General features: G+C 37.6%; 1 protein-coding gene across 1 annotated transcript in view; it reads left to right on the top strand.

Moving 5' to 3' along the window:
- The window catches only part of SMC1B (structural maintenance of chromosomes 1B), a gene marked incomplete at both ends in the record, with an annotated part of 29454 nt that overhangs the window by 5676 nt on the left and 1715 nt on the right, over positions 1 to 22063 (top strand). The window contains 17 exons of the mRNA XM_082280102.1: positions 353 to 493; positions 2274 to 2356; positions 2880 to 3087; positions 5660 to 5845; positions 7236 to 7415; positions 8408 to 8554; positions 9131 to 9268; positions 9740 to 9856; positions 12339 to 12445; positions 13199 to 13340; positions 14115 to 14260; positions 15389 to 15542; positions 16881 to 16979; positions 17828 to 17984; positions 18550 to 18704; positions 20083 to 20234; positions 20634 to 20703. Coding sequence (XP_082136228.1) covers positions 353 to 493; positions 2274 to 2356; positions 2880 to 3087; positions 5660 to 5845; positions 7236 to 7415; positions 8408 to 8554; positions 9131 to 9268; positions 9740 to 9856; positions 12339 to 12445; positions 13199 to 13340; positions 14115 to 14260; positions 15389 to 15542; positions 16881 to 16979; positions 17828 to 17984; positions 18550 to 18704; positions 20083 to 20234; positions 20634 to 20703 — 2382 coding nt within the window. The remainder of the gene's footprint in view (positions 1 to 352; positions 494 to 2273; positions 2357 to 2879; positions 3088 to 5659; positions 5846 to 7235; positions 7416 to 8407; positions 8555 to 9130; positions 9269 to 9739; positions 9857 to 12338; positions 12446 to 13198; positions 13341 to 14114; positions 14261 to 15388; positions 15543 to 16880; positions 16980 to 17827; positions 17985 to 18549; positions 18705 to 20082; positions 20235 to 20633; positions 20704 to 22063) is intronic.

Raw genomic sequence — 22063 nt, 5'->3', positions numbered from 1 at the left:
TGAGAATGCTGAAAATACAAATACCAAAACTTGCACTAATTTTGGGCTATGCAAAACTGAGTGTTAACCTTCAGATGGAATGGGAAGTACTATAAACTTCCCTGAACGATAATAGTTCTTGCCTACAGTCTTTTTTTAGCCTTTTTTATTACTCTTAGGTGTAAACTTTGGATTGAATCTTACTCTAAAAAAGTACAACTTGTTATCCTGCAATCAGTAGCTAGAAGAGTCTTCTGAAGAATTGGGTAGTTTCCATAATTTTTATTATGATAAAGTAGGTAGTTACTTAAGGCTGTAACAAGTCTTCTCACTTTCCAAGGAGTGAATCTTTTTTTTATTTCTTTTTGTCCAGTTAGAGCGGTACAAAGAGCTAAAGGAAATGGCAAGAAAGAAAGTAGCTACACTAGCCCAGCAGCTAGAAAAACTTCGCTGGGAGGATAAAGGAGATCAAGAAAGGCTGAAACTTAATCGGAGGAAGAAAAATGAAATTGAGGTACTTGTATCAAACTAGAATTAGATTTTTAGGAGAAAAATGTCTCTACCATTTCCTCTGGTATAACTGTATATAAGCATGTTCAATACTTTGACATAATTAAATCCTCAGCAGAGGAGGTATATTGCAAGTGTTAGCTCAGTTTCCATGTTGCAGCAGGTTTAGCAAAATGGCCTCTAAATTTGTTCAGAAGTCGTTTGCATGGGCCCACACTGAGGATTTGGGTTTGAAAGCTTTGGCTGTGATATTTTACAATTACTCAGAACATTGGCTTAACTGTCATCAGTTTCTGGTTTTGTAAGTGTAGTCTTTCTGGGATGTCCCACTGCTGTTGTATGTGTGTATGACACACCCTGCAGAGGTATATTTTGATCACAGTTACCTTTTGCTGAGATGGTTTTAAGGTCAGTTGTGTGTAAGAATGTGTTGCAGTTGGAAAAATCTCAGTGTCCACTCTTTCCTTGCACTTCAGAGGCAGTTGTTTTGTGTGAATACAGTTTCAGTCATTTTGATTCTGATATCTTTTATCATTGCAGATACAAACATGTAACAATAAAATATGCACATTTTTCACTCTGGCTTGGTTACCATGCCTGATGTTTGCTTCTGATAGAAGTAAAAAGGGCAGAAGCTCAGCTGATGATCTGTGTTTTGCTGGAAACCATGTCCTGTTAGATGTTTTGGGTTTTCTGGTTGGTTTTTTTTTCAAACTCTGCTAACTTGCATTTTTGTCATGTACTAAGAAGTTAGAGAGGCAGCATGCATTTCTTCAGCATTTAGTTACAGAGTCAAGGTTGAGGGAGACTACTGTTCAGAAAGCTTATCAATGCATCGTATGAGACTTTACCAGTGATAGAGTTGCAAACACCTCATTCTTGTACATGTAAACTTGCTTCTATGGAAAAGTCTATATTTTACTCCATACTTAAGAGAATATAAAGTTATCCTTACCATAATAGCTAAGCTGATATTTGTACATCCTTTTTTTTCTTCATAAAATACTATTTCTTTTTGGATTACTAGTCACCAGGAAAATGTAATTAGCATCTAGAAGTGAAATAAATTTCCATTGCCTGTGCTTCTTAAACTGAGCAAGTCCCGTTGTGTTGTTGAGAAAGGAATAAGGAATACTTAAGAGTGCATGAAATACAAATATGCAAACATTTAAGTGGGTTCATGAAGAGGTTAACTTTCCTTCCCTAGAACTATTTAAAAGGTCACAAGGATTTCAGGAGTTAAATTAAAGCTTAATAAGCTGTGTAGGTAGCAGTATTTTTTTTCTTCTTCACCTGCTTCAGTTAGTGTGTTTTTATTAAATTTGAGTAATTGAAAATTCTAGTTTACCATTGGCGGGGTTTTTTTACTACAATGTTTTGTGTCAGTTTGGAAGCTGTGTCAGCTTCTTTGGAAAAAGCTATTCATGCAGGGCCAAAAATAGCACTTTCTCTGTTTTAAGCCCTATAATTTCCTGGCTCTTTGTTTAAAGTTTTTTTTATTTGTTGGTGTCATGATTCTCTGTGCTGAAGAGGCTTTTCCTAAACTGTAGCTGAACATGGAAAATCCAGTAATGGCCTTGGTAAAATAATTTCCCTATATTATTTGTTCAGGTGCAGCTTGGCACCTACTATAGCAAAAGATGCTGTTACTTCACTATGAAATACCAATAAAGAAGAGAAGACCTATCTCAGGACTTGTTCTGAATGTAAAACTGTGTATCTTGTTACAAAACTGTCATTTTGCTCTGGTTTATTTTCAACACATTCTATTTGTGACTGCATAGGAAACCATAAAACAGACTGTGGAACAGGTGGAAGAGCATGAAAAACGCATAGAGAAGTTGGAAGAATATGCTAAAATATGCACGTATGTGTAAAAAAACAAAAGCTAACTGGATTTCTTGGGTGTTAATTATTTCTTGGGTATTAATCATTTTCAAAACACAGGTTTCTAATTCCTTCTAATTATTTTCTTTGAAATTTTAGTAAGAACTAGAGTTCTTACTGATGACTACTAATTTTACTTAATAATTCAGTTACTGTAGCTTTCAAAATAGAGTAGGAAGTATGGTGACTAATCCATATTTTGTTTGAATCGGTTCTATAATTCTAATTTCTCTCGAGTTATTTCACTATGGGTATGGGGCTACTAATGGACAAATTCTGAGCAAGAAAACAGGACAGTTTTGTAATTGTGCTGCTCTAGAAAGCATTAATATTTAGGTTGTTTATTAGCACAGCTCGGTTCTTGCCTCCTGCATCTTGGCTTCTGCCTGATACTTATTCCTTGTGAAGTAAGGTGACTGCAAAATGACCTTAATTTATACTGAAAGTGTGTATAAATGAAATTGTGAATTGCTTTTTTTTTTTTTTTTTGCTTCTGTTCAAAGTGGATCGTTAACAGAAAAAAAACAGCAGGAGGAAGTGCTGGCTAAGGAAATTGAGAAAGCAACAGCAAGAATGGGTGAAGTGAATGAAGAGTTGAACAAAATAGTTGGTGAACTACAGAATGCCAAAATTGATTACCATGAAGGAAGGCGTGAGCAGATGAGAGCAGAGATCCTGGAAAGTCTCAAAAGGCTGTATCCGGATTCTGTGGTAATGGAATGGCCTCATTTAAATGCTTTCTTTTAGCATTATGACATAAAAGTTCTGCATTAGACTGAGTAAGCAGCTGGAGTAAATTGGACAGTCTGGCACATCCTTTTGAATTTTGTGCTTGCTTGAGTGTACTTGATGAAACAGTATTACTGGAAGAATTGTAGCATGTACTGTCATTATTTTTCACAGGTTCCAAAAATAAAGGGATTACTGCTAGCATCAAATAGTAATTTTGCTCTCTTGTGTGATTTAGTGGTGTTTAATTCATTTTTTCCTTATTTGGTTTTGGTTTTTCTGTCCTCAAACATATTTTTGACTTTGTTATTTTGAACAAATGAATGGGAAGGTTAGCCATGAGACCATTTATTCCAAACAAATACTGCTTCTGAAAGACAATTTTTATATTATCAAATGGTCTGTCTTTGTTTATAAGTTGGCATATTTTACATATTTTCCTAAAATTACTCTTCAGTACTTAAGGGGTTTGTGTATTGATCCTGAATTGTCAGCAGACATTAACTGGTTTATGGAGCATCTTTACATCTTTTTAGTGACATCAAAAAGATATAATGCAACACTGAAAGCCATTTCAAACAGGAATTCTTAAATAAATATAATCAATTAAATAGTTGGCCTCTGAGTATGACTCAGAGTAATCAGTCCTTTTTGAAACACATAGTCATTTGAGATGTGCAAGCTGGAAATCTTTTTTTTTAAATGTTTTTTAATGTTTACTCAGCTTTCCAGTGTTGCCATAAGAACATAAAAAGTAAAATGTTTTCAGTTCTTTGCTTCTTGGTCTTTTGCAAAAATCTCCTCAGAGTACAGCAAGCATCTGATCATGTTGTTTTCTCCAGAAAGTAAGAAACTTGCTTTTCAGCTGCTCTTCAGAATTTTTTCATCCAAGTTAGCAAGATGGTCCAAAAAAATCAAAAACCTGATTGCCTTACCTCTTTTTGCTCACTCTTTGTTTTATATCCCTGTTGGAAAATAACTGGATCAGATGGTGATGCCATACCAGCTTAGGGAAGGCTGGTGTTGAGGAATATTCTGTCATTTTCCTGTAGGAACTACAAATTTAAGAGTGCTTAGAGATGGGATGGCTTCTAACAAAAATGAGAAGTCAAATTTGGTACATAAACTATCCTGTTACAGGAAGGCTTAGTGCTACCTGCTTCAGTCACCCTTGTTCCTGTAGTAGTTCTCCCAACACTACCATACTGAGGCAGCAGAGTTGTTACTGAACTGCTCCTTAATGCTCGAGTCTACTAATTCCAGATGAGTGAACGCAACCTAAATCACAGTTTTAGGATGGAAGGGTCAAGACACATTTTGTCTTCTGGTCTGCTGGCAGAACTGAAGGAAATCTTTGTGTCTCGGTCTTCTGGATTTCATGGGCAAAAATGGCAGACTGCTTCTAAATGTTCAGTTCCTACATCCATCTTACAGCTTCTGTTCTGTTTAAAACATGCTTACAATGGTGGGTGTGCACTGCACACTGAAGTTAGCTGTGCCATAACATGGTTCTGCTGTAGTACTGACACGTGCATTTATGTGGATTTGGCCCATCAATAAAGGGAATTTTGCAGCTGCTTATAGTTTTTACAGCTTAGTTGTCAAAATTGCATTCTTACATTAATAGTTTTAATTGTCAACTTTGCTGTTATTACAGATTCAGTTGGACACTCAGTATTTGTTTTCATAGAAATCTGACATTGCATTTAGACTTAAATGCGTGTGTCTGAAAACCAGATCATAGTAGGCCATGAGTTTCCAGTAGTTTAAGTACCTGGCTCACAGCTCTTGCCAGCTGTCTTTTCATTTGCTTAAATCTGGTAAGAAGAAAACTGTAGATATGCAAGAAGAGATGAGTAGCTACATGTCAAGAAGCAGGAAAATTGGTTTTGCATGAATTCACAGATAATAATGTTCAGAATGTGCATCAGTGGAATTTGGTCATTCAGAAAAAGTTCAACTCTGCCTATAATTACAGAAAAGAAATAAAACTCTTTAGGGAGCATGTACAACAGAGAACTATAATTAATTTTCTCTCTGGATGTGTTATTTCAACACATGGCAAAAGAGGCTTGATTATTTGGACTATGCAGTACAAGAAAATTAGTTTTTATCCTTTCATGCTTTTTCATTTTTGGGTTGAAACTGGAGTGGTACCTGCATTTTGCAGGTAATAGGTCGATTTATTTAAGATGTTAATGTCATTTTAAGATCTTACTGTTAGATACTTTCTTACTCTCCAAAAAACATGCTTAGGTATCTTTGTCACTGTCATGCTTCTAGAAGTGTATGAAAGAGATTCTCAGTAAAACATTGAGATATGTGACTGTAACCTTAGAGAAAAAATTACATCCCTTCAGATTCTGAAGATATACTTTGCAAGTTGGGTTGATGACTGCTATGATTCCTGTTTTTTCTGATGTACAGCTGTTGTTGTGAGAGAGTGCAGCTGGTAGATAGGTAATATTGAAGCAGTAAGAGGAAAATATACCTTGTATGCAGAAATACTTTTGCTATCTAAAGTATTAATATTTCTCTCTATTTTAATCTTCAGTTTGGAAGATTGCTTGACCTGTGTCATCCTATTCATAAAAAATACCAGCTTGCTGTTACCAAGGTATTCAGCAAATACATGACTGCTATTGTTGTTGCCACTGAAAAAACAGCAAGAGATTGCATTCGGTTCCTAAAACAGGAACGAGCTGAACCTGAAACTTTTCTTGCTTTGGATTACCTTGATGTAAGTATGTTTTTCTTTATCCTGTCATCAGCAAGCTAATACACTTGTAAGTCTTGGTACTGGCTCATTTAAGTTTAACTAAAATAGGCTTAAGTGTTAAGGCACAGGACTTGGCAAGTGAATTTTGTGAGGCTCCTGTTAGTCCACTTTGCCAGCCAGCTGAGGTCCCTCGGGATGGCGGCATGACCACCTGGCATATCAGCAGTTCCTCCCAGTTTTGTGTGATCAGCAAATTGCTGAGGGTACATTCTTCCCCATCATCCAGATAATTAATTAATGAAGGTGTTAAAGAGGATCGATTCCAATATTGACATGGCTTGCTACGGGCCTCCCATGGGACTTCGTGCTACCAGTCACCGCCCTGTGGGCTTGTCTGTTCAGACAGTTTTCAGTTCATCTCACTGTTCATCCAGACCCTCTTTCATCAGCTTCTCAATGACGATCTTAGGGGAGGCAGTGTTAAAAGCCTCTCTGAAGCCTAGGTAGATAATATTCACTGTTCCCCCCTGCTCTGCCAGGCTAGTCATTTCTATTCTGTTAGGCTGTTGTTGGTCATGCATGACTGACTTATGAATCCAATGTTGACTACTTCTCCAAGGTTTAGTGTTCATATGCCTGGAACTGGTTTCTAGGATAAGTTGCTCTATCACCTTTTGCAGGATCAGCCTGAGGTTGGCCGTCCTGTAGTTCCTTGGGTCCTCCTCTCGCCCCTTTTTGAACAGAGGAGTGACACTTGGTTTCCCCGAATTCTTAGGCACCTCTTTCAGTTGCCATGATCATTCAAAGGTACATAGAAAGTGGCCTTGTAATGACATCAGCTTCTCCTTCAGCTCTGCTGGTTGCATCACACCAGGGCCCACACATTTACATGCATCCAGTTTGCTTAAGTTTGTCTGACCTGATCCTCTCCTAACAAGAATGTATCTTTCTTGTTCCGGACTCCCCCCTGGGCTCTGGAACCCAGGATTTCCAGAGACTAGTCTTGCAAGCAAAGATTGAGGTGAAAAAGGAATTCAGTACCTCAGTCCATTCTATATGCTGTGTCACTAAGCTCCCTGCCTCATTCAGTAGCAAGCTCACATCTTCCTTAGTCTTACTTTTGGCACAGATCTTGAACTCTCTTGTTTATTCCCCATGCATTAGTGTCCTTTGATTTCATGCACAGGTTACACAATAGTATCTTAATGCCATTATAAATAGTAATGCAGTAGGTTACACAGATTGAAGGACAATGGTGTACCAAGAACATAAACCCCAGATCTGTTTCTAGTCTTGCAGTGATTGAGCTCCCTGGTGCATTGATCTGTACATTCTGTCCCCAGACCACTCAGATTTGGAAATGCTTTGCTCTAACAGCGTGGATTCTAAACACTGCTTGTTTGCTTTACAGGTCAAACCAATTAACGAGAAGCTAAGGGAGGTAAAAGGAGCTAAAGTGATGGTGGATGTTGTACAAACACAATTTGCACCATTGAAAAAAGTCATTCAGTTTGTGAGTGGGAATGCCTTGATCTGCGAAACAGTTAAGGAAGCAAAACATATTGCATTTGATGGACCAGTGAGGTTGAAAGTAAGAAGCCAAAGTTTGTTGCATACATTTTTCATTGCAGTTTTGTGTTTGATGCCATTACTTCTGTAAACATGCTGGAGTATTACAGATAAACACAGAGTTGGTACCATGTTGTCTAATCCCACAGAAACAAATCGCTAGATAATTCACATGGTTGTTTTCCCCTGAAAGTAAGTTGAAGTGGTTTCCTGGGAAAAGGAGGGGGCAAATGAAAGGATAGTTAGTGTGCAAATATGGTTCTTGGTATGGTCCTTGTGATTAGGAGTGGGAGGGAGGGATAATCTTGCTTCTGAAACAGTCTGATTTAAAAATACAGACTTTATCTTACAAGATTTTCTTTGAAGAAATGCTTTCAAAATTCTTTAAAATACCTGCCAGAATCCCTTGGTTGTAGATACAGGTTATGTCAAGGACTGGAAGCTTCTCTGTCACTTCCTGCAGTTCTTTCTTATTCCTGTCTCTATTGATGCAGACAGTATTTTATGCACTTAATAAACCTTTTAAAACTTAGATTAAGACACCTTTAAGTTGAAGGTGAGTGTGAAGTCATGTTCACTTGAAATAGTCACAAAAACACCCATGTTCTTTACTAAAATTTACACTTTCACTGTACAAACAAGCTGTTTGCCTTTGCTCCGGTACCACGTTGCTTGGTCTGTTCTACCGAGCTTAAAAGGTGTCTGTTCTATACCTTTTCAGTAGAAGTGTAGACACAAGTGGCTATATGCAAGGAAATGATACAATTTCATTTTATTTTCTGATCAGTTGTAATAATACCAAAATGTAATTAGTGCTAAAAAACAACAGACCTTTTCTTTGCTTCAAATATCTCATGTTAGCAGGTTTGGAAGAGAAAAGAAAAATTTGAGCCCAACTCAAATGTGGTTGTTACAAAAATGGTGGTGATAACTACCGTATCTTGGGCACTAGTGCATGGGGTATTTTGGCTGGGTTTTTTCTGATTTATTTGGATTTAACTTATTTTCTTCCAGACAGTGGCTCTTGATGGAACTTTATTTTTGAAATCTGGAGTGATTTCTGGAGGATCAAGTGATTTAAAATTTAAAGCTAGATGTTGGGATGAGAAAGAAATGAGTAAAATGAAAGAAAGAAGAGATAGCTTGATTAATGAGTTAAAGGTAGGTCTCTTAAAAGCACTTAACTGTAGAAGTCATGCTATATCTAACTTATTTCAGCTCTGGGAAGGTGATCTCCTAAAAATGTAATTTTCAAAGCTTTTGACAGGACATAATAGCTGTTCATTCTGTTCTAGTTAATAATGAACTCTGCATCTCTCTTCTTAGCTGTGATTCTCAGCTCACAGGTGGAAATACAGGACAAGACTGTTGGTCCAAGCTCCCTCCAGGAAAAAGTTGTTGTTCAGAGTACCTGAAGACTTGTAATGAAAATGACAATATGATCTGTCAACATGGGAATGTTTGCATGAACCAAAACATGCCAGTGTAAAACAATGTGTCATTAGTGTTGACTTTTTTTAAGAAGGATGGAGTTGTAATGTAATCTGCCAGTGGGTACTTTCTTGGGGGAAACAAATCCATTACAATATTAATATTGAATATGACCTGTGCTATCAGCCCTTACCTTGAATGAGGCCTTTGTCAGTGAGGCTAGCTTTAAAAGCTGAAAAACAAATAATTTTCAAATAGTACGCCTTTTGTTTAAATGCTTTTTCTTCCACCATAACACTTTCCCAGGACTTAATGAAGATCAGACGGAAGGAGGCTGACTTGAAGCAATTGCGTGCTCAGTGCCAAGGAACTCAGACACGACTTAAGTATTCACAGAGTGAATTAGACCTTATTAAAAAGAAACGTCTTGCTAATCTCTTCATGGTATAATACTAACTCTGTATAATTTTCATGTTTAATAATTGGATTGTTTTAAACTGCAGTTATTCATCAAGTAATGCTACTTCCTTACATAGTTTTTAAAATTCAGCTAAAGTTTTACATATAGCAGTTACAAGTGAGGAATTGATAAAATATAAAAAACAAGATTGCAGGGTACTTCACATGAGGCTTTTTGTATTGTAGTTTTAAAAAGCTTGGTTTATCATTTAGTAACCTTCAGAAGTCTGTAAGTCAAAGTGCATTTTATGTGGTATTTAGTTTGCTTTTCTGCTCATTTAAACTAATTGTTACATGCAGATTAGCAATAATAGTGGTTAAGTGGCATTAGAGAAGAAAATATTTAAATTTCTAATCAGAAGAAACAGTTAACATGGAACAGAGCTGTCTCAATTTCTAGAAAGTTGATCCTTCTATTAAGAGAAAATACCATCTTTTTCCTTTTTTTCTATCTAGGAAAAATCAAAACTGGAAAGTGAACTGGTAAATATTGAGGCTCAGTATGATATGCTTAATGAAGGAGTAGTACAAAGAAAAGAGAAAATACAAGAATTTCAGAAAAAAATTAACGAGGTAATGCATTCCATCAGAGCTTTGAGATGTTGTGCTGTTAGGCTACAGAAACCTGTGTTTTACTGACATTCAGACCTGGACAACTTCTTACTTTGTAAAATGTTTTGTCAACAAGGCTTGTACATTATTCCAGCAATCTCTCCACATCCTCTACCTTTCTTGCCAAGGTAGCTGTGAACAGAGAGACTGTTAGTGTATGTGTGTCATAGCTTTGCAAATCAGTTTCCTTAGAGTCAAAGTTCTGTGACTGTCAAGTGCTAAACACAAATCCAACCAACCAAATCCATCTGTGTCTCAAATAGATGAAGCTTTGCTTAGTACCTACAGTTTTCTAGGGCTGGAAAGAGTCCTCAGTACTGTGAGAGTACTGTGTTCTGAACTCTACAGGTGACATGTCTGGGGGATGGCCTGTATACTAGGAAAGTAGATGGAAAACAGCATAGTGTGAAGGTTCCTTTCTCTTGGGAAGTAGCCAGTATTTGTGCTTCATATTCTCTATGCTCTGATTACCCTGGGAAAGTGGCTGAGGTGTGCATGATAATTGTCAGCAAATTCCTATTTCACTGTTTAGTGGGGTTTGTTTGTTTCTGTAGAGGTTTTCTTTTTGTGGTTTTGTTGTTTGGTTTTTTCTTTGGTGGGTGGGAAAGAGGTTCTTTCGGGTTTTTTGCATGTTGTGGTTTTTGGGATTTGTTTTGGTATTTTGTTGGGTTTTGATTTTATTTTTTTTTAAGACGGTTGTATACCTGTGTTCAAGTCCAATTCATGGAAGATGGAGCTATGTGATATAACTGAATGTTCTTCTTTCACCCTCTCTTTTGAGCTGCAGGTGATGGAGAACTTGGGAGATCTTGTTCTACCCCACCCATCCAAATTCATTACCTGTTAGAATACTAAACAGCTTTTGTCTTCAGAATCTGCTCCTGTCTGCTTCTTATCAGCAACAGGAAAAGTTCCCTATGATATGTGATCTACCACCTAGGTTTCTCAGCTGGTGTTTGTGTAGACACTTCTGCCATCTCATCCCTCAGTTTCCCTGTCATTTGCTGATGTTCCCGTGCTCCCCAGAACAGTTCATACAGACACTGGGCAGATGGAAGAGCAGGGTTGTCATGAAGAGACTGAAGGCATTCAGTGAAGGGAATGTTAGTAAAGCCTAATGTGATGCTAGGAGGGGTTTCCTACTGTGTTCTGCTAGAGTAGGCAGTAACTGACCTCTTGGGGAAATAGGCATCTCATCTCTGCCTGCATCTTGAAGCTGCCTTTGTTCCTACTCTTGCCAAACAAAGAAATCTGGTATAAGCTGTGGAAAAGTGGTACTGCAGCTTTATCTGGAAAATTCACAGCCTACAACTTAAGATGCTGGTGTAAATGCTGGAGAAGGAGAGATTCCTCACCACTGTCTGTAGTAACTCAGGCTGTATCATACATCTTTAATTTAGTTCCTGGCTTCTGACCCATTTTCACCAGTCATTCTGGGATTCATCCATGACTGGAATTCTACATTTAAGAACAAGCCAAAATTGCTGCTGGTTCTCTGTCTTGCTTGGGGTGTAGTCATGACGGAGTGCAGGTGTCTGTCATCTGCAAACACTGAGAATGTCATTGATGGTTAAGCTTGTAAGAATTCCAGGTACAGGGAACTTTTATTTTGCTTATTCTGAAAAAAAAAAAAAAAGGGGCTATCATTTGGAGCAATCATCGGTTTCCAAAGAGTAGTGTAACTTGGAGAATGTAACTTGGTTTGATGTAGTATTTGATACCTGTCTAAAAAAGCCTGAATACTAAAACAATATCAACAATACCAGGTTTTGACCTGTAGAGTTCTCGTAAAATTTTGTTCAGTCCATTGGGTTTCCTTTTAAATAGGCTGTTGCTGTTTCTTCCTTCAGTTCAGCCATATACATTCTACCTAGTATTTGCCTGCTTAAATTTTTCTTCAAAATTTTAGAATTGGTTTTGGCTGATGCTTTTGTTAATATCTACTGTATCATTAGGAGATTAGATATTCCATGGCAGAGTTTTTGCTATGACTCTTCTATAAATGGAGCACAGTAATTAATATTAATGGTTGTCTTGAAAGGATTCAAATAAAAAACTGAACTACAACTCCAAGAAATCTGGTGTATCTAATTAGTGTCCTGTCCAGCTTTCTCTTCTTCCGCTGTCTGGGAACAACGGGCAAAACCAGGGAAGCAGGTTACAACTGTGATGACTTTTGTCTTCGGAATGACCAGGTGCTGTCAAGAAGATCTTAGGTTGGAGTTACACTTGGTAGCTCACAGGCACATATGCCATGTGTCTGGCATTTGGACTGAAAATGTTATTTGAAAATTTCAAATACAAATTACTTCTCAGTAGTTGTTAGCTGTTTTCTTGAAGTATCTTAAAAATCCAGTCTGTAGCATGAAGTGATTGAATATTTTACATCTGTGAGTTCAAAAATAGTATAATTATTTTTTGTTCCATTTCTCTGTTTTCAAAGGTTGAAGATGATGTTTTCCGGGAATTCTGTGAAGAAATTGGTATAGAAAATATTCGTGTGTATGAACAAGAACATGTGAGACAGCAAGAGGAGATCGATAAGAGAAGGTGATATATGGCACTGAAATGTAAACCAGGGGTCGGTATTAGATTGGGCACACTGGTACTTGGGAAACTCCCTCACAGGAAATAACACAAAGTCCTAGGAGAATGTAGAAGGTTCTCTTTATTACTGTAAGGATTAGGTAGGCCACTGCTATGGATTAGTTAGACAAGGATCAGTTAGATCACTGCTGTGGTTTGGGTTTGTTAGACAGTCAGGGACTGCTTGCAACAAACTTGAAAGGTAACATTTACTATTTTGGTAGCACTATTGTAAAGAAATAGTTTCTGAAACCTACATTGAAAAATTGCACTATCCCAGATTGAGAATAGCAGGAAGGGTCACTCATGTTCGAAAAATCTTAAGGAAAACTGGGTGTAAGATGCAGGTGTTTCGTATAGGAACATACTCTTAAGGAAGACAGGCTCTTGAGTTTTTCACATGTGACCTCACCTAGTGTTTCTCTCTTGTGTCACTGCACCATAGATTTGTATTTTAGGAGGAAAATGATAAAATGAACTGATGGTTGAAGTTCAAGTGTCACTTTCCATATTGATGTGGCTATATTGTATTTTTTTAACTAATATCACTGTATCTTTGTGATTTCCCATATATCCACAGGATGTGGTATAGTAGAATCAATGTATGCCAGTTTTTGTGTTCATATAGAAGATACAGTAATGGTATCTAAATAGAGTCCAATCACAGTTACTAGCCTGCTTTGTAAGAACTGGTTTTAAATCCTGTACTTTGACTAGACTGGAGTTTGAAAATCAGAGGACACGACTGAAGATTCAGCTGGAGTATAATTGTGATCATCTACAAAAATTAACAAACTCAGTCAGCAAGTTGAGGGAGACAGTTCATAAAGATGAAGCTGAGATTATCAAGCTACAGAAGGTAAGTGTAAAATCAATGTCTGTCTCTGTAATTCAGTGCATTCTTTCCTCTCAGTTCCAATTTTGAATAAATGTAGTTGATGCTGTGGATTAATTTTTCAATAGGTTAATTTAGTTTTGACTTGGTAATTGCTTAAAAAATGCAGATGCATATTGCATTTTAACCTTGGAATAAACTGCTGTATTTGGATGCTTATTTATTATTAAAAATAAGTTTACTAAAAATGAAGTTTTGGATTACTGTCTGTACAGTATTATTTTATATTTTGTTCAGTTAATGTGTTCAGTTGATACGAAAAGGCAACATACAACTACAGATAAAACCAGCAGCATGTGGCTCAGATTCAGCAGAAGATTTTATGAGTAAGAGCAAACAACTCTAGTGCTTTACATCTTTAAGCTACTTTACAGCCACTAATACATTTTAAATAATGCTTTGAAACCGATTTAGATTTTTAGTTGAAGTATATGTATGGAGTCCTCCTCCTTCACAGTGTTTATCCTGTATTGTGCTGATGGTGCTTGTTAAAGAAACTGTGCTTGTTCACAGAAAAGGGAAGGAGAAAAGATGTGCTTTGAACAAAAAACAAAAAGTGAAGTGTATAAAACTGCCACAAAGTGGGGGAAAACCCCCTCTCTCCAGTGCCTTTCAGATCTTGTGCTGTAACACATCTGAATGTAACAGGTTTAAACTTTAACTTTTCCTTTCTCTATAGTAGATGTTCCAGATCTAGATTCTTGGTGGGAGGTTAAAAATTTAAATATTTCTATGCAGGATGAGGAGAAGCTTCTAAAAAAAGTGAATGAACTTTTGGAGGAGCAGCAACACCTTAAGGATAGATTAAGTGCTCATAAATCTGAGCTTACAAAAAGCCAAAATGAAGTTGAAGAGTTCAGAAAGACGATGCTGACTCTTAATAGGTAATTCCTACTTGTACTCCTGGGAAGATGATTAACAGGATAATATTTAGAAGGGATTTAGTGATCACCTGTTTGGATTTCTCTTGTTTTGTTTTCTTGTGAAAGATTTATTAGAGACATAGTGATCTGCATCTACAGTGTGCCTTAGTTTAACAGTGTTTCTAATTCAGTGTGTGAAGGAGAGTATTTCAAGAGAGCCATTCCATAAACCATATAGAACAATTTCATTACCTGCCTAGTCTTGGGTCTCACTGTGATCTCTGTCCACAGATCTCTGATCTCTCGTGGTCAGTATGTGGTAGCTTACAGCTTGACTGGGGGCATGTGAAGTTCCCTGGTAGTTCCACAATTTAGTTTGAGTTGTACAGTGGGCCCAATTAATGGGAACATTTTTATTTTCCAATTTCATTGTTATTTTTCCAGACTTTTCATGTGTTGGATACCTTAAACTAATACTAACTTTAGGTCATTATTTTGTCCTACTATTATATTAAATCAACTCCTTTGTGGACAGTTTATGCTTCAGTTTTGTGGTGCTTGCTTATTATTGATGTGGCTACTGTCCTTTAATCAGGAGTAATCTCTGTGTTTTAAAACCCCATCATGTTGGCACAGTATGGCTAGGTAAACTTGTGGAATTTTCTATAAACTTATGAACTGTATGCCTATTAATTTGTATTGTGTGTAATTTTAACAATATGTTATGTTTCTGCGGATGGTAACTTTGTGCTATCAGAGGAATTGGTTGCAAAGAATCAAGCTGTTTCAAGAAGAGTAATGATAAAAGATACTTGTTTACATGTTGAAGGATCAAATCTCCATACATGTTCACTAGAGTTCAGGGGTAGGCTCTTATTAGGAAAGATGGGTATTTGAACATGCCTTTAAGTGAACTTGGCAATGTACTGAGACTGAGGCTCCCTCTGGAGTAATTCAGGAGAATGGAGGGGATGGCAGAAGTACAGTACCGTTTTTCCTTTGTATATGATGGGGATTACTGCAGAGGAAAGAGCACTCTTGGTGCTTGGAATCTGTTTTCCATGCTGTATTTATCTTGCTGTTTTTCTGTGGATGTTATTAGCAGTGGTTTTCCACTCTTGAGTTGTTTTGTGCCCTTTGTGCATGTAGAGAAGCCACAAAGTTGCAGAGTGAAGCTACAGCTCTAGAAACCTCTCTGGAAGAGAAGAGATTAAAGCGACACAATCTGCTGCTTGAATGCAAGGTGCAGGACTTGAAAATCAAGTTACTGTTTGGGTCACTGGATGACATCAGTGAAGTAGAGGTACTTAAAGTGTTTACAGGAGATAGATATCATAGAGGAGCACTTACTTACTAATTTAAAGATCCTTTTTCTCTCCTTACAGGACTGTTTGTCTTACATAGTACTATTCAAACAAATATGCTCTATTTGTGTGATCAGGTCTCTTTCATTCAAAAGAAGTATTTATTTTTATTTTTGTAGACAGAAATACTGTTTGCAAGTATTTTTGCTTGTGCTTGAAACATACTTCTGTGAAATACATAAAATCTTGTGGGACAAGAAAATTGATACGAAGATACGTAAGAGGATACACAGGGGTCAGTTCAGAAATGTAAATAAATATGGCTTGTGCGAGGGTTGAGATCACATTTGGTCAATCATCCATAATATAAATGCTGTACATAAAATCATCCTTTTGTGTTCAGTAGATGTAGATATTCACAGAAATCAGGGATAGGCTAAAATAGAAACATTCCTGCTGTCTGATGATTGCCCCTCGTTACTCGTCTTCATCTTCCGTCCTTTTCCAACATATTTTTGTGAGGAGAAATAAACTTTCTGCACTGTTACAAAAGAAATGAGCTGTGGGTTTTGAAGAACTTACTACATGTGTTTGAATTTGGAAGGAGTCCTGAACCCATTCCTTAGAAAAGTATTTTTGCTGGAGGATAGGTGTGAACTGGGCAGGAGACAAAATGCAGGCAGTGAGGTGGGGTGAGCAGTCTGCGAAGGAACAGAACTGCTAGTGATCAAAGGATGTAGGAACTCAGCTCTCACTGTTCCTGAATAAGGAAGAGAGGAAACCAAGGAGGTGAGCAGAAGGAATAACGATGTGGATTCTTAATTAATCTCACTGAGAAGACCAGCAAGATTTGGTTCTGAGGAAGCATCTTGGTGGGAAAGGGGTCTAATAATGAGAGGTGGCACATGTTTCATTTGAGGGAAAGTGACTGAAATTCAGCCTACGGGGAGTAGAAGATTCTCTGCTTATGCCATGTAGAACTGAAGCTCCTTGTTTCTTTTGAGGTTGACTGAGTGGAGGAAATGCCTCAGTTTACACAGTTCAGCCTTCCCTTGGAAGGGGTTGAGGAATCAGGGAGTGTAAATCTTTCCAGTCAGGAGATTTACAAGTTGTACTGTGTTGTAAATATGTTATAAACAAATTGCTGCTGCTTTCAACATAGCTTCAAGCTGAGTTTAGCAGATGTTTTCATCTTTATTTAACAGGTGTGGGTACTAATTAGGCTCATGAGATCTTAACTCCTCAGTCCATTTGGGCCAGAGGAAGACTCATGGATTAAGTTTACCTTGTACCATGTTACCACTGTCTCTTATTTTAAAATGTCCTTCATCTTATAGCTAGGAACTGAAATAGAAGGCACCCAGACTCTATCAGGGATCTATGAAAGGGAAGAGAGAATTCAGATAGACTACAGTGCCCTAGAAGTCGAGCTAAAGGTAATCATCTTTGTCTGAAATTATTAGAGATGGAGTGTTTGATTTTTATTTTTGTGAAAAATACTTTATTTGTTGTTTATTTATTCTTCACCATGGTCGTTAAGTGGCACATGGTAAAAACACTGCTAAGCTGAAGTGCATGTGTATATGTGCTGTAGCTCATTGATGTGTGGGATTTCTAGATAGATCAGTTTCCCATGTAACTGGCTTTAACTTACAGCTTACTTGAACCACAAAAATGAAATTGAGAGACTTAATATAACCTTGATTTTTTTTTTTTTTTCTCTCCTCCTTTACTTTCTGCCTTGAAGTAAAGGCTCAAAACTCCAGAACCCAAGGATGTGGGGGGTTGTTTACCTTCTGTGGCATTTGCAGAGACTGGGGCTTCCCATCCTTCCCTGTCTAACAGCCCATTAGGTCACATTTTCTCAACAGGTTTTGTAATTTTGTTTTCCTTTTTAATCTTGAGGAAGATAGTTAAATGTCCAAGGCTAAGCACAGAGCAAAGGATGAATCTGTCATCAGTGGAACTTATCTGAAAGAATTCACTGAGAACCTCTCCTTTAAAAATGAAGGAGTGAAGCACTAATTCTGCTCCTGTGCTGTATTTTAAAAAGGGAATCAAGGGAAAGGAATTGGTTCCCTGTTTTTAAAGGTCTTGGGGGAGAATAGTGAGGGCTTGGTAGATTCATTGCAAGAGCTAAGACCTGAGTGGCATCTTCAGTTGCATTTCCAGTTAAAGCTATTAATAAGTGGGTAATTGTTTCAGGAACCATGAGTGTGTGCTGTATGTATTGAAATGTCTTGGCCTAAAAGCAAATTAGATTGCTCTATTTTTTTTTCTTTAGGAACTAGAATCTGATAAAGATATAGAGGATCATGTTAAGCAAATGCAGCAGGAAATCAAATGTAAAGAGGTCACGTTAATGAAGACAGCTGCTCCAAACCTGAGAGCAGGAGAGAAATTACAGACAGCTCGAGACAAGTTCCAAGAATCAATAGATGGTAACACTGAGTCTTTCATGTCAGTCACTTTTGAGATTTCACCCTAATTGGAATTCCTTTTCTTGGGGTTGGTCCTGCTGGCTTTGCTCCTTTCAGATATCAAAGTATTTTTTTGTGCTCAAGTGTTTATCCTCAGTTATCTAATTATATGTAAACAATTCAGTAACATACACTTGAGTGAGCAGTAGTTTGTTGAAATACAGTTTGAATGATTGGGAAGATATTTGTTTCCCACATGACATCATAAAGTATTTTTATTTGCTTTCTGAGAATTACTGACTTTAATGTTAAAATTGCTAAAATTTTTCTTACATAACTGAAGGAACTGTGTGTGTTGTCCAAAACTCAGACATGAGCATTGCTGCAAAATTATTAGTATCCTCAGAGAGTTTTGCAGACATTAACAATGTAAGAAACCTAAGGGGTTCTGGAGCTGTATCAGGTCAGTGCTGGTGCTGCTTAGGACTGCCTGGCTCCCAGAAGGAACTAGGAGAATTTTATTCCTTGCTCCAGACAATTGTGGCACAGAGGAGTAATTCCTGTGATTTTGGGTTTTTTCCCGTAGCTTTTGAGACCAGCAGAAAGGAGGCCAGAATATGCAAGCAGGAATTTGAAGAGGTGAAAAAAAGGAGATATGAGCTGTTTAGCCGGTGCTTTGAGCATGCCTCCATAGCCATTGACAGGATCTACAAGAAGCTTTGCAGGAACACTAGTGCTCAGGTGTGTCATGTTCAGGGGCTTTGCCTTAAAGGCCTTAGTGGATGCTAAGTATAAAATAGCACTTTTGGTTTCCAAAGACAGTCTCAGTCCTAAAGATGAAAATTACAGAAATAGACTACAGAAGTTTAGGGTCAGGGAAGGAATAGGTGATAAGTCAAAGTATGCTTGACATTAGACAGAGAGAGGTAATCTGTGAACAAAATTGGGAACTACTCAGCTTGACTTAGTTTTCCTCTTTGCTTTTAGCAAACTTGTAAATTATCAGAACAAAAGTGTGAAATGTAATTGAGTACTTCATTTAAAAATAACATTGGTTTACAAATCAGGTGATACGAATATTAATCATTAGTACAGACAGCTAAAAATAATAAATCAGTGCTAGTGTTTTGTACAAGGTCTTGAAGCACCTTCTACCCCACTTAAATATTCAGAAAACACAGACATAATATGTTTGCAACTTTTAAGAAACATGTAGAAAAATTGTCCCACAATTCTTTGTTACTATTCCTGTATTAACACCAAAAGTCAAGAGGGAACTCCCAAATGCTTTGGTTACGTCAAATTCCATAGACTGTGGAATGTTTAAGGGATTGAACTCTTGTCTGTCGTAAGATTTTGTGTTTTCCCTCAGCATGTTGTGTGTTCGTTTGGTTTTCTTCCATTATGTCTGTGATCTGAGAGGAGACATTTGAAGTGAGGGTTAAGTAAGGAAATTTCTGTTCTATCTGTCTCCACTTGTGCAGCAGGGAAGAGTCTGTATTATTTTATTGTCTCTTCTATTAATGAGAAAAATAAACCATGTAGCAAAGATCTTACCCATCGTCCTTTTAGTGGTTTGGAAAAATGGTGGTTCCTTTAAAATAATGCTTTTAAATTTTGGCCCTGGGAACCAGGATACAAAGTACAGAAGACGACTTTAATACAAGCAGTCTTTGTCCAACCTAGCTCAAAGCTAGGTTTTATAAAGCCAGCCTTTCACCAGAAAAATGCAATTTTGCAAATATATTGTCTTCCAGGTCAAAAAAGAAGAAATCTGCTTTTGAAGTGTAACATTTTAATAATTAAAAAAAACAAAGCAGTTACATAAAAGGTGATAAAATCAAGTTTGTTCAGTAGTTGAAAATTTGTAAATAATAAATATGTGCTGCCATTTCTTTACTGGTGTTGTTACTGAGCCTCTTGGTTCCTGGTTTGTTAGCAAAACCATACTCTCTGGGAATTGGATAATGTTACTCTCAGAATGGATGAACAGGTTCCCTAAAAGTGAAGCAAACTCACTGGTTTCCTCACTAGCTCAGGCAGTCTTTAAACCTAAGAACTACCCATCTAAATAATTTTATAAATGTCACTATTAACAATTAAATGTATTTGTTTCCAGGCATTCCTTAGTCCTGAAAATCCTGAGGAGCCCTATCTGGAAGGCATTGGCTTTAATTGTGTGGCTCCAGGCAAGCGCTTTATGCCAATGGACAGTTTGTCAGGAGGGGAAAAAACAGTGGCAGCCCTGGCTCTTGTGTTTGCCATACACAGGTAAAAGAACTGTTCTGGGATTATCCAGGGAAAAAAAGGAAGTTTTGTGGTACTTGGCCAGATACCTGGAGAATAGGTGATAGAAAGAGACACTGTTATGCTTACACACATACTAAAAAAATTCTGCTAATGGAGTATTCAAGCATTGCTGAAGTCCTTATTCTTTATTCGTCATGACTTTATATATTCAATGTAGATTTTTATGTTAATTAAAATATTAACTGTAAATTGTCTATTATTTAATATTAAATGTTAAATGATACCTAATTATTTAATTAAAATAAATATAAGAGTAAATTGCAAAATATTGTCAACATTTTTTTATGGAGTAAGCAAGTAATTAGAATGTTTATTAACATTTTGGTATCTCAATGCAAAACACTGTCTTGTCTTCTGCAGCTTTCGTCCAGCTCCTTTTTTTATTTTGGATGAGATAGATGCTGCACTGGACAACACAAACATGGATAAAGTAAGTTGGTCTTTTACCAGCAGTATCTGGTACCTTTTGTAGAAGTGTGGCTACTTCCATTGCAGGGTGTTGGGATACAGAGATTGATTAGCCTGACTGAACCTGTTGTAAATGAGATTGGATTTTGGGCTGAAGTAATTGGTCTCTGAGGTATGAGACATAGGCAAAGTTTAAATTCCTTAATCCAAGTGTGTTTGATTGGCCTCTAAACTGTGAAGGTGAGAGGAGGTGGTGAGGAGTGTGAAGGTGTGCAGCGTAACCCCATGCGGTACAGTCTGACCTGGCGGGCACCTGGGAATTTTGCTGCTTGGAATTTGTAAGGCCTTGGAGTTCCCTTGGCTCTGAGAAGTAGCAAGGACTGCGTCCGCATGTGGCAACCAAGTCATTCTGTCACTGGAGTGTTTAATACAATTGGCCTAGTAACTATTTTTGCATTAGCACCAGTTAAGCTGTTACTCCTGTCATTTTAGTCACATGACTTTCTTGATTAAAACACCTTCCTGCCCTCTCAATTACTTTTTCCCTTTTTGCCAGTAACTGTTCAATGTAACACGAACTCAGGCTGGAGCACAAACAGCAGATTGCAGCTGTGGATGGCAGCCCCTGAGAGGGGGAGGCTCAGAACAGGAGGGTTGTTTGTAGGGAGGAATCCTAAAGCTTTCCACATAAGCCTGGATTTTCTTCTGTGGAAGCATTTTTTTTCAGAGCAGTATTTCTACTGGCATTACTGCTAATGTCAGTTTTGGTAGAGCCTAACAAACAAAAGCAGTTGTTTAAACACCATACATTTTGGTTTTTCCCCTGATGGCATTAACTGTGATGTGCTGAGTACCCCAGAGTTTGCTTGGAGGGTACCTTTGGAATAGCCAGCTGGGAAGTTCTACCACTTGTGCCTGCCAGATAGAATTCAGTTCCTTCTTGGAGGTTACTGACTCGCTCTGAGAGGTTCCTGAACCTGAATTCCATAAATATTCCTTGGGATGCAAGTCCACAAGGTTACCCAGGCCCTGAGGTTGTTTTACCTTGATGCAGTTTGAGCAAGATCAGATGGGATGTAATGGGGCTATAATGAAAATCCCTAAGGAAGCTTTCGGGTTTGGCTCTCAGTGACATGATAAAAACAAGATTACACATCACACGGCAGCTCTGTGATCTGAGCTTCTGTCAGATACTGCTCTACTTATGAGTCTTTCCTCAGGACCACTCTAAGATGATGTTTTCTGGTTAAATATGAGTATTATGTTTTCTGTATGTTGTTCTTTCTGGGCTCAGATGTCTCAAGGCTGATGACCCGGAGCAGTGCAGGCTGACTCCAGGTTTTCCTTTGCTGTTACACCATTTACTGCTGAACTCCACATTT

The sequence above is a fragment of the Coloeus monedula genome (assembly GCF_965178545.1).
Source record: "Coloeus monedula genome assembly, chromosome: 4".
Classification (NCBI taxonomy): Eukaryota; Metazoa; Chordata; class Aves; order Passeriformes; family Corvidae; genus Coloeus; species Coloeus monedula.
Note: the sequence above shows the minus strand (reverse complement) of the source record. Positions and strands in the feature narration are given on the sequence as shown.